Source organism: Scyliorhinus torazame, chromosome 8, assembly GCF_047496885.1.
Source record: "Scyliorhinus torazame isolate Kashiwa2021f chromosome 8, sScyTor2.1, whole genome shotgun sequence".
Lineage (NCBI taxonomy): Eukaryota > Metazoa > Chordata > Chondrichthyes > Carcharhiniformes > Scyliorhinidae > Scyliorhinus > Scyliorhinus torazame.
In genome coordinates, this window is record NC_092714.1 from 149,512,085 (window position 1) to 149,534,578 (window position 22,494).

The following is a 22,494-nucleotide window of genomic DNA, read 5'->3' on the forward strand; positions in this document are numbered from 1 at the left end:
AGTAGACAGTCAGAGACTTTTCCCCCGGGTGGAACAAACCATTACAAGGGGACATAAATTTAAGTTGAATGTTGGAAGATATAGGGGGGATGTCAGAGGTAGGTTCTTTACCCAGAGAGTAGTGGGGGCATGGAATGCACTGCCTGCGGAAGTGGTTGAGTCGGAATCATTAGGGTCCTTCAAGCGGCTATTGGATAGGTACATGGATTACGGTAGAATGATGGGGTGTAGATTAATTTGTTCTTAATCAAGGACAAAAGTTCGGCACAACATCGTTCTGTTCTGTGCTGTATTTTTCTATGTTCTATGTTAATCCAAGCTGTTCCACAAAGAGTGCATTTATTAAATGGAGAATAGGATCAAGAGTCAATGGGTTGAACTCACCATGGTTGTGATCTGCTGTTCACCTGAGATGTGTAGAGAACATCACAATTATGGAACTGTCCCGACAACATTAACCATTGCCAGTCTGGTCACTTCACTCCCCTCCTTGTGTGATCACTGCAGGATGTATGTGAGTTCCTGCAGCGTTCGTTCGGAGAATATTTTTCAACATCAATGAGCCTCGATATGTCAGAGTAAGATGTGTCCAGCCAATTCTTCACACAGCAAGATCCCACAACCCGCACTGTGATAATGACCGGGTAGTCTGTTTCAGTGTTGTTGGTTAAAGGATAGATATTGGCCACAAGATTGGGCAGAGCCCCCTGCACTTCTTGGCCAGGAGCTCTTTCACCTTCACCTGAGGGGGAGAGGGGACCCGGGTGTGATTCCAGCCTTGGGTGACTGGCTGTGTGGAGTTTGCATGTTCTCCCAGTGTCTGCATGGATTTCCTCCGGGTGCTCCAATTTCCTCCCACAGTCCAAAGATGTGTATGTTAGGTGGATTGACCATGGTAAATTGCCCCTTTGTGTCCAAAGATGTGCGGGTTAGGTGGGGTTACAGGGTTATGGGGATGGGGCGGGGTGTGGGCCTAGGTATCGTGTTCTTTCAGTGGGTTGGTGCAGACTCGATGAGCCAAAGTCCTCTTTCTGCACTGTAGATATTCTATTCTATGGAATTAAATAAAGGCTGATGCAATACCGTCAGTTTAATGCTATTATCCCAGACTAAATTCTACTTCATAAACTTGTTTCTACATGAAGGAAGAATGCTTTATCACATTGATGGAGAAAGCAGCACTGTTACCACGTTGTTTTACAGGCATGCGTAACCTATCTAGATGGTTCTCCTGTCTCTGAAGCTCGGATCAAAGTTGGAATTACCTCAGAGGATAAATACATAAATGTTTCAAAGGAAGAATTTACTGACAGTATTGGTGAACTGGGTATCTCCTTCAAAGTTCCTGAAAATGCGAGTAAATTACATATTAAGGTAAGGATATATTTTCAAAGACACTTTATTGTTCACTGTGCTCACCGCATTGGCTCCTGCATCAGCAAAGCCTCGATTTTTAAATTCTCATCCTTGGGTTTTCGAATCCCTCCGTAGCCTCTCCCTCTGTATCCTCATCTTCACCCACATCTATCCAGGATAGCTGCTCCCCTTGAGTTCCAACCGCTCCAGGATATTTAATTTTTATCACTCCGCCGTGCCTTCAGCTGCCTTGGATCCAAGCTCTGGAATTCCCTCTCTAAATCCCGCAGCCTCTCCACCTCAGTATTCTCCTATAAAACACACTTTAAAATCTAACTATTGATCATCTACTATCTATTATCTGCTTGTGTGGATTGGTGTCGTATTTTGCTGTATAATACCACTGTAAAGTGCCTCGGGACATTTTGTTATATTTTGAGCCCTACATAAATGCAACTTATTGTTGTTGATTTTCACAATTAATCAGTGCATAATGATCTCGGTGAGTGTCATCAGCACCTCAATCACAAAAAATGATTCCCGGTCAAAGACTGAACATCTGGAAGAATTTGTGTTTTAAAAGTCCCCCCCCCCCCCCCCCAATTAGACTGTCCAGTCACGTCGGCATGAGTCACGACAGGTGAGTGCTTGGCTCAGGGGGGAGAGGGTCATGCCCAGGCACTGCCCCCTGCCTAGGAAAGGGGGGGGGGGTTCAGTGGGGGGAGGGGGTTGGTCTTCGAGATTTTAATTTAATGATCTTTATTGTCACAAGGAGGCTTACATTAATACTGCAATAGAGATACTGTGAAAAGCCCCATGTCCTAGGTTGTTGGGGTGGAGGGGTTTATATTTTTAATATTTTGTATTGGGGCGCCCTTCCCTTTAAAAAGGACATCCGGATCGTTTAGAACCTAAGTTAGTGCCGAGGGAGTCTGCTGGCACGACATTGTGGGACTCACCCCTTGGGATTTCTTTTAATGTGCCTCACAATACGGCGAAGGAAGCCTCCATTGGGGCAGACAGCTTCCAATTCCTTTATCCCGCCAGCTGCTACATCCCGCCCACTGTTTCTTAAAGGGTTAAGACGGGAGGGGGGTGCGGTCACGTGGTCTTTTATGGCTTTGAAAAAAAACATGCCTGGGAAGAATGTGTTTGAAAGTTTGGATTTGGCTTTACTTTGGGAAGAGAAGGGACAACTACTTGTGAGGGAGACAACAGCCTTTCTGCAATCCACGATGGGAAGTGAATATGTGTTGCCCTGTGTGCTCGGATTGAGTAACCTCAAGTGTTCCTCGTGATCATCTGAAAAACATCATCGATTGTGTCGCAGGATCAGCGCGAAGAGACCAACCGTATAAGCCGGACGTGATTCCACCATCTGTCTCAGAATTACAGAATCACAGAAAATACAGTGCAGAAAAGGCCCTTTCGGTCCATCGAGTCTGTTCCGCTGCATGAAAGGCACCTGCGCTGCCAATCCTAATCCTATTTGCCAGCACTTGGCCCATAGCCTGAAATGTTAAGACATTATAGGTGCTCATCCAGGTACTTTTTAAAGGATGTGAAGCAACCTGCCACCACTACCCTCTCAGGCAGTGCGTTCCAGACCATCACCACCCTCTAGGTAAAAACGTTTTTCCTCAAATCCCACTGAACCTCCCGCCCCTCACCTTGAATTTATGTCCCCTCGTAACCGACCCTTCAACTAAGGGGAACAGCTGTTCCCTATCCACCCTGTCCATGTCCCTCATAATCTTGTACACCTCAATAAGGTTGCCCCTCAGTCTTCTCTGTTCCAGCGAAAACAACCCAAGCCTGTTCAACCTCTCTTCATAACTTTAAATGTTCCATCCCAGGCAACATCCTGGTGAAACGCCTCTGGGTGGTGACCAGAATTGCACACAGTATTCCTGCTGTAGCCTCACCAATGTTCTATATAACTCTAACATGACTTCCTTGCTTTTGTAATCTATGCCACAATTGATAAAGGCAAGTGTACCATATGCCTTTTTCACCACCCCATTAACCTGCCCTTCTGCCTTCAGACTTCTATTTACAAACACGCCAAGGTCTCTTTATTCCTCAGGACTTCCCGGTGTGATGCCATTCATTGAATATTTCTTTGTCAGATTACTCCTTCCAAAGTCTATCACCTCACACCTCTCAGGATTAAATCCCTTCTGGCACTTTTCTGCCCATTTGACCATCTAGTCTGTATCTTCCTGTAACCCAAGACTCCCAGCCTCACTGTTAACCACCCAGCCTATCTTTGTGTCATCTGCAAACTTACTGATCCTACCCTATCCATTTCCCTTTGAACCATTGACTTTTAACCTTTCAGAGAATTCCTTGATTTTGATTTATTTTTTGGATTGCGTGTCTGTGTGACTTAGTGTATTTTGAAAGAGTCATTTTGGGCGGGATTCTCCGACCCCCCCCGCCAAATCGGAGAATTGCCGGCGGGCGGCGTGAATCCCGCCCCCGCTGGCTGCCGAATTCTCCGGCACTGGAGATTTGGTGGTAGCAGGAATAGCGCCGCGTCGGTCAGCGGCCGCGAGCAGCGACCCCCCGGCAGTTTTCCAGCCCGCAATGGGTCGAGTGACCGCCCGTTTTTTGCCGGGCGGCCTCCGGGGTCCTCAGGGGCGGGCCTGTGCCATGGGGGCACTCTATTCCTCCACGTCGGCTGGTGTGGTCCTCCGCCATGGCCGACGCGGAGGTGATCTCCCCTGCGCATACTCTATGACGCCAGCACACGCTAGTGCTCCCGCACATGCGCCAACTCGCACTGGCCAGCGGAGGCCCTTCGGCGCCGGTTGGCGTGGCGCCAAGCCCCTTCCCCACCAGCCGGCGCGTGCAAACCACCCCGGCGCCGGCATAGCCCCTGACGGTGCGGCGGATTCTGCACCTTTGGGGCGACCCAACGCCGGAATGCTTCACGCCACTCCTCGGCACTGGGACCTCCCGCCCCGCCGAGTCGGGGAGAATGTCGCCCATTATTATAATTCAATATTTAATTCTGTATATTAATGAGCTTTGCCTTCTACTTGACAAGCCTGGTTTACAATAAACTCATAATGTTGTTTATTGACGAAATCTGGGCATTGGGTGGTCATTCTGAGATTCATAGAAAACCCACAATTTTGGTCGTTATGGTTAGAAATCATTTGGATATATGTTGTGACCCATGGAGGAGTGGAACTAGAGACGCTCCTTCCATCTCAGTCGTAACATGAGTTAAAGGAGTCGGGTGCAATTGGTGGAGGGTTGTGGGAAAACCTAAAACAGATGGAAATATTTTTGCAGCCTGTTCTAGCACAAGTGTAATATTCTGTTCTATTTCCCTTCTTATTTTATCTCCCCAGGTCACCACTGAAAATAAAGCCCGTGAAACTGAAGAAAGCAGTGAAATAGTAGTTGAAAGCCTTGCACACAAGACCGATAAGGCATACCTAAGTATAGAATTGCCAAATGTTTGGCTATACCCTGGAGATATCATATATGTGACATTATCAGCTTTCAGTCTGTTAAATATCAGCGATGTCAACTACTATTACTATATGGTAAGTTAATGAAGCTTAATTTTCCTCAATTCAAATATGGATCTAGATTAAAGAACATTGGGATGTGACTTTTCTGCTTTGTTGGAATCTCAGTGCATGCAGTATTATGACATCTGCTTCAATGGTCATGCCCACTTTATACAGGACAATAGCCTTTCTTTCACCACATCAAAGTAGCTAAGTGGTTTCACTTCCTCATTTCTCACAGCAGAAAGCACTGAGCTGCTTTTGATGTGGTGAGGAGCTGTCAATCATAGCAAGACTGTTTATAGATATTGTGGTCAGCATCATAGCTGGGTACTTGAGATGCATTCAAGCATGAAGGGAAAATAAATAAACAATCCACCATGCAACTGTGTCTGAATTATTAAACTATCAATCACAGGCTAGTGAGTAATTGCTTTGTGTAATTGAATGGGTGCTCAGTATTTCAAATGTCAGGGGAATTGAAACTTTTTCAAGTGTTGTGGGCCTTAGAGGAAGCCTCTGATACTTGCAGCAGCTGCTGTTTTGAAGGAATTTGTCTGAGTAAGCAGATGTTAGGAAAAGGAAAATATTTCTGATTTGACTCTTCACTGAACTGCCTGGACTGCTCAGAGCAGTTCAGGGTGAGGAGACCATTGCAGAATTAAAAAATTCAGACCATGAGGATGTTGTTGAGCAGAGGGCTGCCTGAGATCACCATGCCAAGGATGATCTTCAGGCTGCCCAGGGCTGGAAGGGGCAGACCAGGCAGAGGGCTGGAAGGGGCAGACCAGGCAGAGGGCTGCACTTGGTCAACCTCGCACCATAGCCACAATAGCCACAGTGGGTGGATTTCCCACTGTGGAGGTCGGGGCATCACGGTGGATGGGGCGACGGGAGGGTCGGGGGGCGGGGGGGGATCAGACTTCCAGCTAGTTAATTGCATGTTAAACTTGAATTTGCATCTTCCCACCGGCATGGATAGCATTACAACACATCTGGTGCTCTGTGCCTCTCCCATTTTCCAGGTAACACGCTCTTCCCAATTAGGAATCCCGATACCGGCATCAGGCAATGGAGAATCCACCCCAATGCTATTGTAAACATTTTCCCACGGGAAGTGTAGGAACATGTCATAGCTAATGTCTACAAAACATTTGCGACAGGACTGGCCCCGTACCCGCGGGATATGTCCACAGAATCGCTGGCTAGGGGCACACTGCCACCTACGCTAGCACAAGCCTAAATCTCACTAATACCTAAGAAAGACCCGACTGAATGTGGTTCATACAGATCCATCACACGACTGAACGTAGACGCCAAAATATTGGCCAAGATGCCAGCCAAAAGGCTAGAAGACTGCATACCAGAGGTGGTCGCAGAGGATCAAACGGGATTTGTCAAAGGTAGACAGCTAACATCGAACATCAGGCACCTGCTGAACGTGATCATGACCCCATCCGTGGACAGAGCACCTGAGGTGATCGTCTCCCTGGATGCAGAGAAGGCAAAGAACAAAGAAAAGTACAGTAAGAAGTCTTACAACACCAGGTTAAAGTCCAACAGGTTTGTTTCAAACACTAGCTTTCGGAGCACTGCTCCTTCCTCAGGTGAATGAAGAGGTATGTTCCAGAAACATATATATAGACAAAGTCAAAGATGCAAGACAATGCTTAGAATGCGAGCATTTGCAGGTAATTAAGTCTTTACAGATCCAGAGATAAAGATAACCCCAGGTTAAAGAGGTATGAATTGTCTCAAGCCAGGACAGTTGGTAGGATTTTGCAAGCCCAGGCCAGATGGTGGGGGATGAATGTAATGTGACATGAACCCAAGGTCCCGGTTGAGGCCGTACTCATGTGTGCGGAACCTGACGAGAAGTTTCTGCTCAGCGATTTTGCGTTGTCACGCATCCTGAAGGCCGCCTTGGAGAACGCTTACCCGGAGCTCGGGGGCTGAATGCCCTCGACTGCTGAAGTGTTCCCCGACTGAAAGAGAACATTCCTGCCTGGTGATTGTCGCGCGATGTCCGTTCATCCGTTGTTGCAGCATTGGCATGGTCTCTCCAATGTACCACACTTCGGGACATCCTTTCCTGCAGCGTATGAGGTAGACAACGTTGGCCGAGTCGCACGAGTATGTACCGTGTACCCGGTGGGTGGTGTTCTCACATGTAATGGTGGCATCCATGTCGATGAACTGGCACGTCTTGTAGAGGTTGCCATGGCAGGGTTGTGTGATGTCGTGGTCAACATGAGCAAAACTGAGATCTTCCTGGTGAACCCGCAAGTGGGAGGGGCAACACTGGTGGGACTGCCGTTTAAACAAACCCGCTACCTGGGGATCCAAATCGCTCACGCCTGGACAGGGATCCACAAATGGAACCTGACCAGTCTGACGGAGGAAGTCAAAAAGGGTCTGCAGAGGTGGAACACACTCCCACTCTCCCTGGCAGGGAGAGTACAGACAATCAAAATGAACATACAGCCCAGATACCTCTTCCTACTTAGAACTATCCTGATCTATGTCCCCAAGGCCTTTTTCAATGCAGTGGACAAATTTCAACGCACTGGACAAATTAATCATGGCTTTTGTACGCGGGGGAAAGAATTCTCGGATCACAAAGAAAGTCTTACAGAAAACAAAATCCAGGGGAGGGCTAACCTACAATTCTACCACTGGGCAGCGATGGTGGAAAGAGTGATGGGATGGATAAAGGAGCCAGAGGCTGAGTGGGTGCGTGCGGAGGAGGCCTCCTGCAAGGGGACCACCCTCCGGGCCCTCGCCATGGTGGCACTCACACCCCGCCCAAGAAATACTCCAGCAGCCCAGTGGTGATAGCCACCCTCCAGATGTGGAACCAACTACAGCAGCAATTCGGACTGACCGAAATGTCCAACAAAGCCCCCATCTGCAATAACCACAGATTCACACCAGCACTCGCCGATGCCACCTTCAAAAGGTAGAGACAGGATGGGGGGGACACCGACAGTCAGGGACCTATACACTGATGGAAGTGTCACAACACTGAAGGAACTGACGCAGAGATTCCAACTAGCTACAGGCAACGAACTCAGATTCCTGCAGCTTAAAAACTTCCTATGGAAGGAGACAAGGACATACCAGTGACCACCACGACAGACACTATGAGAAGAGCTACTGGACACAGACATCCTCGGCAGAGGGATCTGTAGTGACATGTATGAACGACTGCTAGAGAGGGCCGACACCGAACTGGACACGACAAGGAGGAAATAGGAGGAAGACTCGAGGTTCGAAATAGGGTGGGGACTCTGGAGCGAAGCACTGAACTCTACCTCCACATGCACGACGCTCAACCTAAGACAGCTAAAATTGGTACATAGAGCCGACTTGACCAGAACCCGAATGAGCAGGTTATCCCCGGAGGTGGAGGATAGGTGTGAGTGGTGCCAAGGAGGCCCGGCCAACCATGCCCACATGTTCTGGTCTTGCCCCAGACTTGCTGGGTACTGGACAGCCTTCTTTGAAGCAATGTCCAAAGTGGTGAGGATGAGGGTGGAGCCATGCCCGAAAGTGGCGGTCTTCAGGGCATCAGACCAGCCAGACCTTCATGGGGAGGAGGGCGGACGCCCTTGCCTTTGCCTCCCTGATCGCCCGCCGTTGAATCCTGCTTGGTTGGCGATCAGCAGCACCACCTAAAGCTGCAGACTGGCTGCCCGACCGATCAGAATTTCTCCAAATGGAGAAAATCAAATTTACCATCCATGGATCGGAAGGGGGCTTCCACAAAACATGGGAGCCATTCACCTGACTGTTCCGAGACCTGTTTGTGGCCAACACATAAATAAATAAATAGCCAGTAGCCAGGGGGAAATAACCGGGACAAGATAGAATGAGGAAAGCGAGGGAGGACCGGGGAGAGGTGGGGGTGGGGGAGCAAGGCGAGGTAGCAAAACCCGGCAAGAAAAAATGGGGAACAGCAGTGAAAAAGAGGGGAAGGTAGGGGGGAGTCAAGGAGAGAGGAGCTGGAGCGTGGTGGGGGGAAGATAGGGAGGATTGTAGGCTGAGCCAGCCAGACGGCAACAGACTGTAAATAGAGAAACCTAGGAAGGAACCTTTGTGACTGTACAATAAATGAAAACGAACAGCAATGTATATAATTTTGAAAATGCCAATAAATAGATTTTTTTTAAAGGCAGAAGGCAGGGGAGGGAGCGGGGTGCGAGAAAGAGGTTGACAAAGATGGAAGGTATTCAACTGAGTGGTGAGTGATTAAGATGGTCCTGTGGAGATTCAAGGGGATGATGTTAGTTCAGTAGATCTGGGATTGGTTTATGTTTAATTAATATTTGCCTCAGTTTGCCGTTGTTTCACCTGGGGCCAAATGTGACACAGCCCAGGCAGGCGTGAGGCCAACCCGGGAGGACTTTGGGCCCGTATCCCGCATTCGCGTTACTCGTGCAATTTTTAGGTTGGCCTATCTGTTTTTACCATTTTCTCATCGAAGGGTGAGATAAAAGGGGGCTGGAGCAAAGGCAGTCTGAAGGGTTGGAAGTTTTGTGAGGGTTTGGTTTGGAGTATTGTGAGCACTTTCACTGCTTTCTTTGGAAGGTTCAACATATCATAGAATCCCTACAGTGCAGAAGGAGGCCATTCGGCCCATCAAGTCAGTACTGACCCCTCAAAATAACAGCCTATCTAGGCCAAATCCCTGTCTAGCCCAATCTTTGGACTCTAAGGAACAATTTATCATGGAAAATCCACCTAACCTGCACATCTTTGGACTGTGGGAGGAAACCGGAGCACCCGGGAGGAAACCCATGCAGACACGGGGAGAATGTGCAGACTCCTCACAGACAGTCACCTGAGATCAGAATCGAATACAGGTCCCTAGCGGTGTGAGGCAGCAGTGCTAACCACTGTGTCACAGCGCCACCCTGGATATTGACTGGAGCTTTCAGGACATTTCTGTCCTCGGACATCAAAGATTTAGGTCCCTTTGTCATGGGGTCGAGCCCACTTGCATCTCTGTATGGGTGTAATCTAATCAACAGGGATCACCTCCTCTGAGGAGGAACGGGTACAAAGAGATAGGATGCTAGGTGGTCGCAGGCATCACCTCAGAGCAGAGATGCAGGTGGGACGGGGGGGGGGTCTTCAGGGCAGCAGGGAGGGCAGGGAGGATGTCCCCACAGAAGACGTCACTACCCAGTTGCCAGAGTGCACAAGCAGCGAACCAACTATCTCAACATGACTGAGATCCAGTGCCACAGGAGGCTCCAGCTCCCAAGGAAGCCATCACAACCTTATGCCATATGATTAGGTTCCTCTAATTGTGTGGGTGGACATCCAATGACTGTGGCTCACAAGGTCACTCTTGCACGTAACTCGTAAGCCTCTAGGTCTTTCCAGGGCTCAGTGGCTGATCTTTGTGGAGTCTCCCAGTCATTTGCACACAGCTGTGTCAAGCTGGTGGCTGACACTCTGCTCAGGCAGGGGAACATTCATATATTTCAGGGTGGACCAAGTCAGCTGGCTGATGGGCCAGAGGCTACGCTGCAATTTCAGGGTTTCCCTGCAGCCAGGGTGCCATTGATTGGGTGCCTTTGTCAATCGGAACAGAAAGGGTTTCACTCCATGAATGTTCAGATTCTACAGATCTGTGCAAGATACCCTGGCAGCTCCCACGATGTCTAAATACGGCACCGCCCATAAGCACCCAAGCTCCAGCTCACCTTGAGGGGTGGTTGCTTGGCGACAAAGGAAATCCCTTGATAAAGTGACTGATGTGCCTTTCGGGCTCCCGAGAGCATTGGCAAACCAGAGATACAATTTCTGCCATGTCTCCACAAGGGAATGATAGAGAGGACAATAGGCCTGCTGAAAATGATGTTCTGATACCTGGATCATTCCGAGGGTGCCCTGTAATATCTACCAGTGCAAGTATTGCTCATTATTGTTGTTTGCTGTGCTCTTCATAGCCTTGCTTTCTCTAGGGGCGAATCACTGGACCAGGAGGACACAAATACTGCTACACCTGCCTCAGTGAAGGAATCCAATGTTGAAACCCATGGGTGGGGTTGCATTGCTGGCAGGAAAGCAGAATCCCAATGGCCAGAAAATTCCGGCCCAGATTTTTTAAGTCAGTCACAGGATGTGGGCAGCATTTATTGCCCACTCCTAATTGCCCTTGAGAAGCTGGCCGATGCATCGGAACGGTTTGCTGGGCCATTTTAGAGGCTGGTTAAGAGTCAAGCACATTACTGCAGGTCTGCAGTCACATATAGTCCCTTCTGGGCAAGGACACCAGCTTACAATCCCTACAGGACATTAATGAATGAGATGGGTTTTTGTAATGAGCCAATAGTTTCATGGTCATCATTAATTCCACATTTATTTAACTACATTTAAATTCCTGCCATAAGTTCCTCCTAAACTCAGCACTAAATCTACATCCTCTTATTTTGAGGCTATGCCCCCTAGTTCTGCTTTCACCCGCCAATGGAAATAACCTCCCTGCATCTATCCTATTCCCTTCATAATTTTATATGTTTCAATAAGATCCCCCTGCATCCTTCTAAATTCCAACAAGTACAGTTCCAGTCTACTAAACCTCTCCTCGTAATCCAACCCCCTCAACTCTGGGATTAACCTAGTGAATCTTCTCTGCACACCCTCCAGTGCCAGTACGTCCTTTCTCAGTTAAGGAGACCAAAACTGAACACAATACTCCAGGTGTGGCCTCACTAACACCTTATACAGTTGCAGCATAGCCTCCCCAGTCTTAAACTCCATCCCTCTAGCAATGAAGGACAAAACTCCATTTGCCTTCTTAATCACCTGTTGCACCTGCAGCTTTTTGTGACTCATGCACGAGAACACCCAGGTCCCTCTGCACAGCAGCATGTTCAAATATTTTATCATATGGTGGAACAGGCTCGAGGGGTCGAATGGCCTACTCCTGCTCCAAACTCATATGTTCATAAGTGGCTCTGAATTTATTTTTGCGATGATTCAATTAGATTTATTCTTCAGTTTTGGCTGATTCAATCTAAGATGAAAACTCCCAAAGTGAAAAGGAAAACAAAATCACATAGAACTGAATTAAATCAAATTTAAAAATTAAATGGGGTGGTGCAGTGGTTATCGTTGCTGCCTCACAGTTCAATTCCGGCCTCTGGTGACTATATATGTGGAGTTTGCATATTCTCCTCTTGTCTGTGTGGGTTTCCTCAGGGTGCTCTGGTTTCCTCCCACCGTCCAAAGGTGTGCAGGTTGGGTGGATTGGCCATGCTAAATTGTCCCTTAGTGTCCAAAGGTGAGGTGGACTTACAGGGATAGGGTGAGGGAGTGGAGTGCTCTTTCAGAGGGTCGATGCAGACTCGATGGGTCAACCTTCTGCACTGCAGGAATTCTACGGTTCTATCCCTGAAGTGATATTGTGGCAAATGTCATTTCCACTGGAGTTTAGAAGAGTGGGGGGGTGACAAGGTGGACTTGGATAGGTTGCTTTCTTTTGTGTGTGAACCCAGAACTAGGGGTCACTGTTTTAAAATCAGGGGTCATCCTCTTAAGATAGAGATGAGGAGAATGTTTCTCTCAGCCAGGATCTTACTGAATGGCGGAGCAGGCTCGAGGGGCCGAATGGCCTACTGTTCCTATTTCATATGCATGTGCTTTTCCATTTGAAAATTGTATTTGGTTTGTGACAATGTACCAAAATCACAAATTTTAATATTACAGGTGCTCAACAAAGGAAAATTGCTGCATTTTGAGAGAATTGGGAGATCTGACAACACGTCATTTCCAATCCTGATCACAAAGGATATGGTGCCTTATTTCCGTATTGTTGCTTATTACATTACAAATATTAAGGGTAACAAAAATATCGTCTCAGACTCGGTACGTGTGGAGGTGGAGGACCTTTGCAGTTCGAAGGTTTGTGATGTGTTTTGGAGTGTGCAAAGTCCTTCACCGACATGTGTTCTTATCAGGGGTAGTGTACAGAGTTGAACTTTGTAATCTCCGTCAATAATCAACAATGTTTTCAGAAAGTGACAATTGGTCTTGTTTTGAGGTCCAAACCCGACAGTCATCTGAGTTAGGTAAACTTACAACCATTTTGTGTGATTTCTATCCTAGTACGATCTAGGACCAGACCCCAAAGGTTGCTCAGATACCAGACAGAAACGCCAATATTTTATTTTAATTTGTAAGACTGTGGGGAAATGATTTTTCAATCCAAGAGTGATTCCACACACATAGGGATATGGTTTATTAAAACAAACTTTATTACTAACAAAGGATTAACCTAACGTTATCATACAAGAAATAGCTTACAAATACCTGATAATCAATGAAATTAAACATGTCAACTGCTATCTTTTTAACTCCAATCAAGGAAAACCCATCTCAGGTCAAAACCCACTTTTAAATCCAGTTGGCCAACCCAGGAATACTTGCTGGATAGAGATGTCTTGGATAAAACGTTTTGAGAGAGAGAGAGAGAGAGAGAAATCCTTCAGGAACCAGCTTACAGATTCTTGCCTGTGTCAAACTATTGTTTAACTTTGTAGCATTTGGCAAAAAGCTCCTGTTCTGTGAAGAGCAAAATCCAAACTGAAACTCAACACCTGACTGCTTCTGCCCCAGGCTCCTCCCATTAACTGTATCATCTCTATCCCACTAACTGGGTTACAACCATCTTGCTACAGTTAAACACAATGGGCAGGATTCTCCGTTTCTGAACTAAATATTGACGCCAATGCAGAATTCATGGACTTTCACAACAGCAAAACTGGCGCCAAACCTGGATCAATTCAGCAACTGTGGAGGGGCTCGCACTGACGCCACGTGGAACACAATCGATTCCAATGAAAAACGGTGCGGGATTCACCAGATCCGTGATTGACATTAGGGAAGCTGACAGGCTACAGCTGCATATACACATTACAATCCCCACACACACTCATCCCAGCCAAGAAGATGGCACTGGTTGTGCTGGAGCACACCCATACAGCTGTTGGGTTGGCTGGGGCCAGAGGTCACCTAGGGAGGTGGCCTGGAGGGGGGGGGGGGAGGGGGGGGAGGGGGGGGAGCATATATGACCCATGGTCCTAAGTTCACAGTGGGCTGTCAGCTGCATGGCTGCCTTGCTGGCTGCGGCAATGGTGTTTCATGCCCGTCCACTCCAACCGCATAGCCCACGCCCTGCTACTCTCTCTTCCTCCCCCCCCCCCCCCCTCCCCCCCAAGGCCAGCGGCACAACTGTCAGCAAACTATGGCAATGTTGGACACTTTCTGTACCCCCTCTCTCCCTCAGCAACTACGTTGCCGGATTCACCATTTTCAAAAGCTCAAGTGAATCGTGTCGGGAACTTGGCTCATTGGAGGTGAAGCATCGCGGAAGCCCCGGAGAATACCATGTCCGGCCCACTAATTATATGCCAAGGGTGTTTACTGTACGTGCATTCCGTAGCGCATGATTCCACTGTCGAGGTGATGGAGAATTGCAATTTGACGTCAAATCGGCACCCACCACGATTATGGGGTCAGAACCTGCTCTTCACCCAATCACGTTTCGCGATTTGGGCATCAGCCAATGGAGAATCCCGCTCAATGTCTCTAATTATCTACTCCCCAGGGAACCTTCCTTCTGTAAACAAAATTCCATTAGCCCTATTCAGGCAAACACTGGACATGGTTGGAATGACTGATGATCCTACATTTACAATGCTTTAATTACTCCCTCTGTAGCCCCAGTGTCTGCCTGTCTTTTAAACCAGGATTTCTAAAACCCTTACTGCAGTGGAGATATACACGCACTAACCCATTACTGCACCAGATACAGTAAAAGTAAAATTGTCATAGTCCCCGATGACCACGCCCACCACCACCACTTTGTGGCGGGGGGGGGGGGGGGGGGAAAGAGAGCTGACTGGTGGTGATTTAATCTGAGGATCACCACACCTCAGGCCTTCATGGATAACCTCAGCCGATACAGGAATTGAAACCGCGGTGTTGGCCTTGTTCTGCATCACAGACTAGCTGCCCAGTCAACTGCTAAACCGGCCCCCAGATATATTTTAGTGCTGAAATTCATACATTCCTCACAGTCCTTTAGTGAGATGTTAGGTGAAACAACTCTGTCATCCCATGATCTTTAAAGACTAACTGCATTATTTGGAGGCAGAGCAATTGTAACACTGGTTTACCTTCCTCTACGCCCTGCACAACCTCCACTGATCTCAGTGGGATTAATATCGGGCAGAGTGTGCAAACAATGTTACTTCTGAATCCTGCAATTTATTTAAACTTATATTCTATATGGTATGTTGAGGCTGAAGATCTAATTGTCGTTCACAGTTTCAGATACAACCTGCCTTGAATACAGGTAATGACCAACGCGATTTGCTGTTGTCAGTTTTCTCTGACAATGTAGCCGATGTCTTTATCCAAGCAGTGGACAGTCAGCTCTATGGACCCAATAAGGACATGAATACACTTCAGAAGGTGAGAGACTCAATGGGTACGTTCAGCTCTAACCACTCCGCTGCTTGGATAGCTCCTGAACCAGAAAGTAGCTGAGCACCAACCCTAATGCACAGGGGGGTTTCCTGAACCCCTCACTCTATGGTAGATAGAAGCAGCGCCTATTAAGTGGAAATTGTGGAATACATAAATTCAATTATTTTATTCCAGTAATTTATATTACCCAGAACAAAGAGTAAGTATTGAATGAAATAGTTGAAGCATGATTAAACTGAGATTTCGTACAACTCAAAATGATCAGTGTCTGTGGAAAGTCTGGGAGTAAACTCCAATAGGCCGATTATCCAGTTACTCTGTTGTGCCTTCGAAGAAGTGGATTTGTCATGGGCCTTCTGTCACTGACAGGTCCTTGCCTACATGTAGGCTGCTTAGTGATAAACCATTAAAAAATGTGATGCAAAGAAGTGCGACGGGGACATGGTGTGAAGGGATGGGTTTCGCGACGTGTGTAGGGAAACACTATTTTTAAGAAGAGCATGCGGGTTAGCCCAGTGTCCTGGTCAATTTTTATCCCTCAATCAACAGCACAAAAATAACAGATTATCTGGTCATTATCACTTTGCTGTTTTCTGGGATCTTGCTGTGCATAAATTGGCTGCAATCTTTCATCCATTACAACAGTGACTATGCTTTGAAAGAGCACTTAATTCGCTGTAAAGAGATTTGAGATGTCCAGCAGCGGTAGTCGTGCAATTCGATATATGAACACAAATTGTTCCTTTTTGTATTTTGGTAGACAGTACTAGAAGATATATTAAAAAGTAAAGGTTACAATTTTAAAGGTGGTTATTGACTGAGAAGAGAAATCTGGATTTTTTTGCCCACAAATAATTGAACGTAGCAGGACAATACTGCATGCAAGATCCTCAACTTCATTAATAGGGGCATGGAGTGCAACATGAAAGTTATAATATATCTGTACAAAACATTGGTTCAGACTCAACTGGAGTATTGTGCCCAGTTCTGAGCGCCACAATTCAGGAAGAGAGTGCAGAAAAGATTCACGAGAATGGTTCGAGATTGAAGAGGAATCTATTCCATTGATAGATTGGTTCGGGGTTAAAGTTAAGGGGAAACTGGGACTGTTTTCCTTGGCGAAGGGAAGGTTGAGGGGAGATTTGATAGAGGTGTTCAAAATCACGATGGGCCTGGACAGAGCAGATAGAGGGTAAATGTCCCCATTGGTGGAAAGATTGAGAAGCACAGGACATAGATTTAAGATGATTGGCACAAGACTCGACAGCGGCACGAGGAAAATCTTTTCAGGGGCTGGTTTAGCACAGGGCTAAATCGCTGGCTTTTAAAGCAGACCAAGGCAGGCCAGCAGCATGGTTCAATTCCCGTACCAGCCTCCCCAAACAGGCGCTGGAATGTGGCGACTAGGGGCTTTTCACAGTAATTTCATTTGAAGCCTACTTGTGACAATAAGCAATTTTCATTTAAATTTTGTTATTTCATTTACGCAGTGAGTTATTAGGATCTAGAATGCACTACATGAGAGTGTGGCGGAGGCAGATTCACTCAAGGCTATAAAAGCTGATTGGATAACTGTATGAGGAGAAAAAAGTAGCAGCTACAGAAGAAAGGTGGGAGAGGCGCACTGGCTGAATTGTTCTTGCAGTGAGCTGACATGGATAAAATGAAACAAATGGTCTCCTTCTGTGCTATAACCATTTTATGATTCAGCAATTCTTTTATTGCTGGTGAAAGTCATAGGAAAAGAATGCACAATATCCCTTCAATCAGATGGCCATGTGATTCCCCGCTCTCCTTTATACCCCGTCACCAGGAATCCCAGATCTTTGAGCAAAAATAACAAGGGGCAGTGGCTTTACTTTTCCAAAACATACAGTGGAACCCACATACATCCAAGGAGTGTAGTTTAATGGTCTGGCACATGAAGGGTTAATGTGGGGATGGACTACAATGTAGGAATGTACGATGTCAGGAATCATATGGCTGGCACTTAGGGGTCAGTTTAATATTGGACTGAGTCATGTGTAGAAGCAAGCATGGAGACAGCCATAGCTTGGACTTTTAATGTACCCATGTATAGAGTGTCTAGTAGTTAATAAATAGTTACTGTTGAACTACCCAAGACTATAAATACCTTAAGGCCTACCAAGCTATGTCCAACACCTTAGAACATGGTGGCAGCGAATGGCATAACTCAAAACCTCACAGGTGGCAGAAGACAATTAAAATGCTGGAAAACTGTGAGGGGAAAAAAATTAAAGAACTATTCTGACCTGAAAAAAAAGCTCAAGAAACGGAGGCATGGAAGGAAACCATCAGAGAAAAGGCCCAAATAAAGGCTTGGAAGCTGAAGGCAGAAATTAAATTTCTCACTGCAGCAGAAGACTCCATTGAATCCCGTGGAAGACCAGCTTCAATACCCAGAGTGTGCAGAGTCAGGAGACCTGACAGATCAAAGGGGATTTTGGAGAAAGATTCCTTAGATACAGTGCTTCAGCCTGGATAAAAAGACAGAAGATCAACAAGTTAAGTCATTACTTTACTTAGTAGGCCTGATATCCGATGATATGATAGCTAGACGAAAGATGTGCAAATTGGGTGGATTCACTGTGCTACATTGCCCCTTCGTGTCCAAAGATGGTGGGGTTATGGGAATAGGGCGGCAGAGTGGGTCTAGGTTAGGGTGCTCCTTCAGAGGGTGGTTGTAGACTCGATGGACTGAATGGCCTCCTTCTGCACTGTAGGAGTTCTATGATAGACATGAATCAATAAATCATCTGAATAATTTGAAGTTTTAAAATCATTCAACACGTATTTAACCTAGAAGTAACAAAATCCTTCAAAGGGTTAAATCTAATAAAGATGTCCAGCAGGCAGGGGAACCCAGCAATTCCTTTATTAATGAGCTGCACAGAATGGCTGAAGGTAATGAGCTCTGAGCTAATCAGGGATAGAACAATTGTGGGAATGGCGACACACTCAGATATGCTTCAAGGCCAGCAAGATTTAATCATTGAGAAAGCCATTCCAGATTGTCAGGAAGTCTGAAATCAGTTTTCAGTACAAATCCATATTATGGGGAGCAAGCAAACTATGGCAAAGTAAACCCCACTGTCCAGTTAGCGACACAGCAGGAACAGGGACACTCCAGGCCAAGGGAAGCCACACACCAAGTGACCTGTGGAGCAAATATGCAAGCACTGTGGAGCAAAGTGCCAGGAGGACACAGATGCTTCCTGGGTGAGGTCAAAGATCCTGGATTTTAATTCTGGAATGCAGGCATCTTGGTTAATAGATACGGCGGTCAGTGCTAAGGTCCAATCAGACAAAGAACCAATGGCTCTGATCTTTGATCTCTGACTATGAACGACAGACACATCTCTCAATCCTGCCACAGGAATCCAACTTCCAGTTTATAGGTATCATTCTGGAACCACTAAGGTATGGCAAGAAATTAACCTTCAAGCTGGTGTACGTCATCCACAACCAACCTCTCTCTCTCCCTGAAGCAGAGACGCCTCAAAATAGCAATAATTGTCAAGACCACCACGGCTATAAATTATACAGAACTGCATGTTACCCAGAGCTCCAACAGAAAAGATTATCTTGAGTGGGATTTGGTCGAATTGTCTTCTCTCCCTCTCCCACCTTTGTTACAGGTGCTAGAAGGTTCTAACTGGCCAGACCAGCCAGCCAACCACTGGTTACCTCAAGTAAATGACACTCGAGAGAAACTAGTAGACACTCGAGAGAAACTAGCAATCCACAGAGTCTCATTGGCTCGGACGACAGTCGGGGCAGATGCTGCAATCCACAGCCCTATGGCAATGCAACAAACAATGTTGAAATGGAGTAGCAGCCATCCAATGACAACACACCACCACACAGTTATCCAATGACAGATGTATTTGCTAGAATGATACCAGGGTGAGGGCTTTCAGCTATTTCCTGATAGCAAAGGAGGCAGATTTAATAGAGGTGTTTGGAATTCTGAGCAAGACTTGAAATTATTAGAAAAGAAGCCTAGGGTAAGATTGAAGCAACTTTGTGCAGCCAGGTGTTATTATCTGGAATTGTCAATCTTGATTACGGATCTAGTCTAATAATGTGTAATCATTCAAACCTAAATGGTGTCTTTATTAGGTTCGATGCAAAAATAAAGATGTTATGATCTCAAGGGAGACCTGTAACTTTTACAAATAAATTTGAATTTCAGTTTTTAACTGAAATAATTGTGCCACATATTTTAAGCAAACACTTCTACTGTACAACAGTTGAACAAAGCAAGTACTACTGATAACAATATATATTTCATAATCACTTATATTTAAAAACATACCACTTCCTGTTCTACTTTTATTTGTACCCAAGAGTTCACCTAAACTTCACAGGAGCTTGGTGGGTCCATCACTTGTCCCCGGACCAAACTATGGTGTGCCATAGCTCTCCAGAATTCACTTTGATTCTCATTAATTGTCCTGCTTTTCATCAATGTTTGAGATTTCTTAGGGCCCTTGCCTGGGTGACCCTTCAATTCTCATGATGCACCTCATGATTGTGGAGGCACAGTGGTGCAGTGGTTAGCACTGCTGCCTCACGCCACCAAGGACCCAGGTTTGATCCCGGCCCCGGGTCACTGGCTATGTACATTCTCCCCATGTCTGCATAGGTCTCATCCCCACAACCCAAAAGATGTGCAGGGTAGGTGGATTGGCCATGCTAAATTGCCACTTAATTGGAAAAACATTTAAAAACTGATGTGGAGACACTAGATCAAGCAAGGGCCTCATTAATTTCTTGTTCAGGGACTCCAAAATCAGATAGCACCCTTGGTTTCTGATAGCCTTTTGCACCTGCTGGCAGATTTCTCTCTCTGCTTATTGAAGGGCGGCACGGTTGCATAGTGGTTAGCACTATTGCTTCACAGCGGCAGGGACAAGGGTTTGATTCCCGGCTTGGGTCACTGTCTGTGAAGAGTCTACACATTCTCCCCGTGTCTGCGTGGGTTTCCTCCGGGTGCTCCAACTTCCTCCCACAAGTCCCGAAAGACGTGCTTGTTAGGTGAATTGGACATTCTGAATTCTCCCTCAATGTACCCGAACAGGTGCCGGAGTGTGACGACTAGGGGATTTTCACAGTAACTTCATTGTAGTGTTAATATAAGCCTACTTGTGACACTAATAAAGATTATTATAAAGCTTCTTCCAGGCATCCACTTCCTGTTTCCGTGAGAAATCACAAGGATAAAACCCAAAACTAAGTAAACTACCTCCCTGCAATTTATCTTCTGGGATATCCAAGACCGAGATTCAAACTCATTATTTCCCATTCCTAAATATTTCCTTTTTTCTGGGGAAGCATATTAATAATTTAAATTCCTTTTGAAGATGACTCTCCATCCTCAAAGAACTCAGAAAAGGCATCCACTTCCTCTGACCTGAGTAAATAAACACAGGCAGCCCTTCGAAACGCAATGACTTTCACTTTGTTTCTAGCCTCCCTCCAGGAGTTTTGATCTATCCTATATGTTAAATAAATTCAATCCCAAAGCTAAAAGTTAAACTCTAAAAAGCACACGAATCATGAAATTAGATATTTTTGGAACAAAGCTGATGCATATTTTCTCTGACTGAATAGGTTTTTTATACAAAGGACCTTTATGACTTTGGAACTTCGTACGGTGGCGGGATTGACACTGCTGAGGTCTTCGAGGGCGCTGGACTGCGGTTCATCTCTGACCTCATGGAATCAACCGGTTTACATGGTAGAAAATGCTTTTTCGTTCATTTAAAAGCTTAAGGAGACTTAACACATTACCGAGAAGCACCTTTTATGAGTAGGCCACCCCAAAGAGAAGGTGCTGCACAGTCCCTATGGGTTTCTGCTAGGCCATGCGTTACCTCTGGTGTGACAGTTTTCCAGCTGTGCTCCCTCAGGAATATTGAAACATTAAGAACATTCTGTCACTCGAGACTCCTGCAACATTCAATTAGATGATAGCTGACCTGCACCCTGTGACAATATGGATATTGTATGGTAAATAAAGGGTTAACAATTTTATTTAAATGCATTTAACCACCAGATCGTGATCAAGAGCAGTCACGTAGATCACGTGACACCCTTGATTCTGGGAGAAGGTGATTAGGCACGATGGAGAGTAGTCGTGCGTTCAGGAGATCTGTAGATACAGTTGTAGCATAGTTTATTTCTAAACCTTTGTATCTTAGTAAGACCTCGAATCTAGTTACAAGTCATGTAAATAATTTAGCTTTGTTAATCAACATTGCTCGATGTTCTTGGTTGAACACTACACGTCAAAACCATCCTTATCAAGAAAGCAGAGAACATCACACACCCCAACTCCATTTTCTTACCTTTGCCCCACATCCTTCCTAACCTTTTACCGAGTGGAAATCTAGTTCAACCATGAAAGCTGCAATTTTCTCCCCCACCAACCCCCCCCCCCCCCCCCCAACTCCGCCCCACCATCTTTTGGCGGAGTGAATTCCAAATTTCTCCAAACTTGTGTGCTTTTGACCCTGAATGGTTAAGATGCCTTTGCATAAATAAGGGTAGTTGCTTTTCAATGTAGCATAGCTCCACAAATATCCCTTTTCAATTCTGTTGTGTATGGTTGTGAGCCTAGGAGTACTGCAGAAATGAACAGTGGGCGATGGCATTTAATAGTTTTAGTGACGCTTAACGCAAAGGAGCAGGACAAGACTAAACTTGCTCTTCAGGGATCAGCCGTGGCTCAATGGCAGCAGTGCAGTCCTGCTAAGTCAACAATTTCCCATCACTTACTTGTTCCCTATTTTTTGGCCTGTGGTGTTGGTACTTCTTTAATGTCCACATGTGTCTGCATTCTCCTTATGGGATGAACCACTCTCCATACAAAATACAGCCCAAAAATACTAGTGTTTCTGCTAAAATAGCAAAGGGAGGAGATGTGGATCACAGCAAATGCCTTGGCCTTGAAGGATTATTTCAGGACAGTGCCTTACCAGAGAAGGCTAACAGAGTGGGAAAGTTGCAATATCCATAAGAAGAGATTAGCAGCAATAACTATGTAACCACAAGGGGCGCAATTGGACACAGAAAGTGT

General features: G+C 46.1%; 1 protein-coding gene across 1 annotated transcript in view; it reads left to right on the top strand.

Moving 5' to 3' along the window:
* The window catches only part of LOC140428786 (complement C3-like), a 163,479-nt gene that overhangs the window by 115,495 nt on the left and 25,490 nt on the right, over positions 1 to 22,494 (top strand). The window contains exons 8-12 of the mRNA XM_072515475.1: positions 1,204 to 1,374; positions 4,719 to 4,916; positions 12,606 to 12,800; positions 15,228 to 15,374; positions 21,027 to 21,153. Coding sequence (XP_072371576.1) covers positions 1,204 to 1,374; positions 4,719 to 4,916; positions 12,606 to 12,800; positions 15,228 to 15,374; positions 21,027 to 21,153 — 838 coding nt within the window. The remainder of the gene's footprint in view (positions 1 to 1,203; positions 1,375 to 4,718; positions 4,917 to 12,605; positions 12,801 to 15,227; positions 15,375 to 21,026; positions 21,154 to 22,494) is intronic.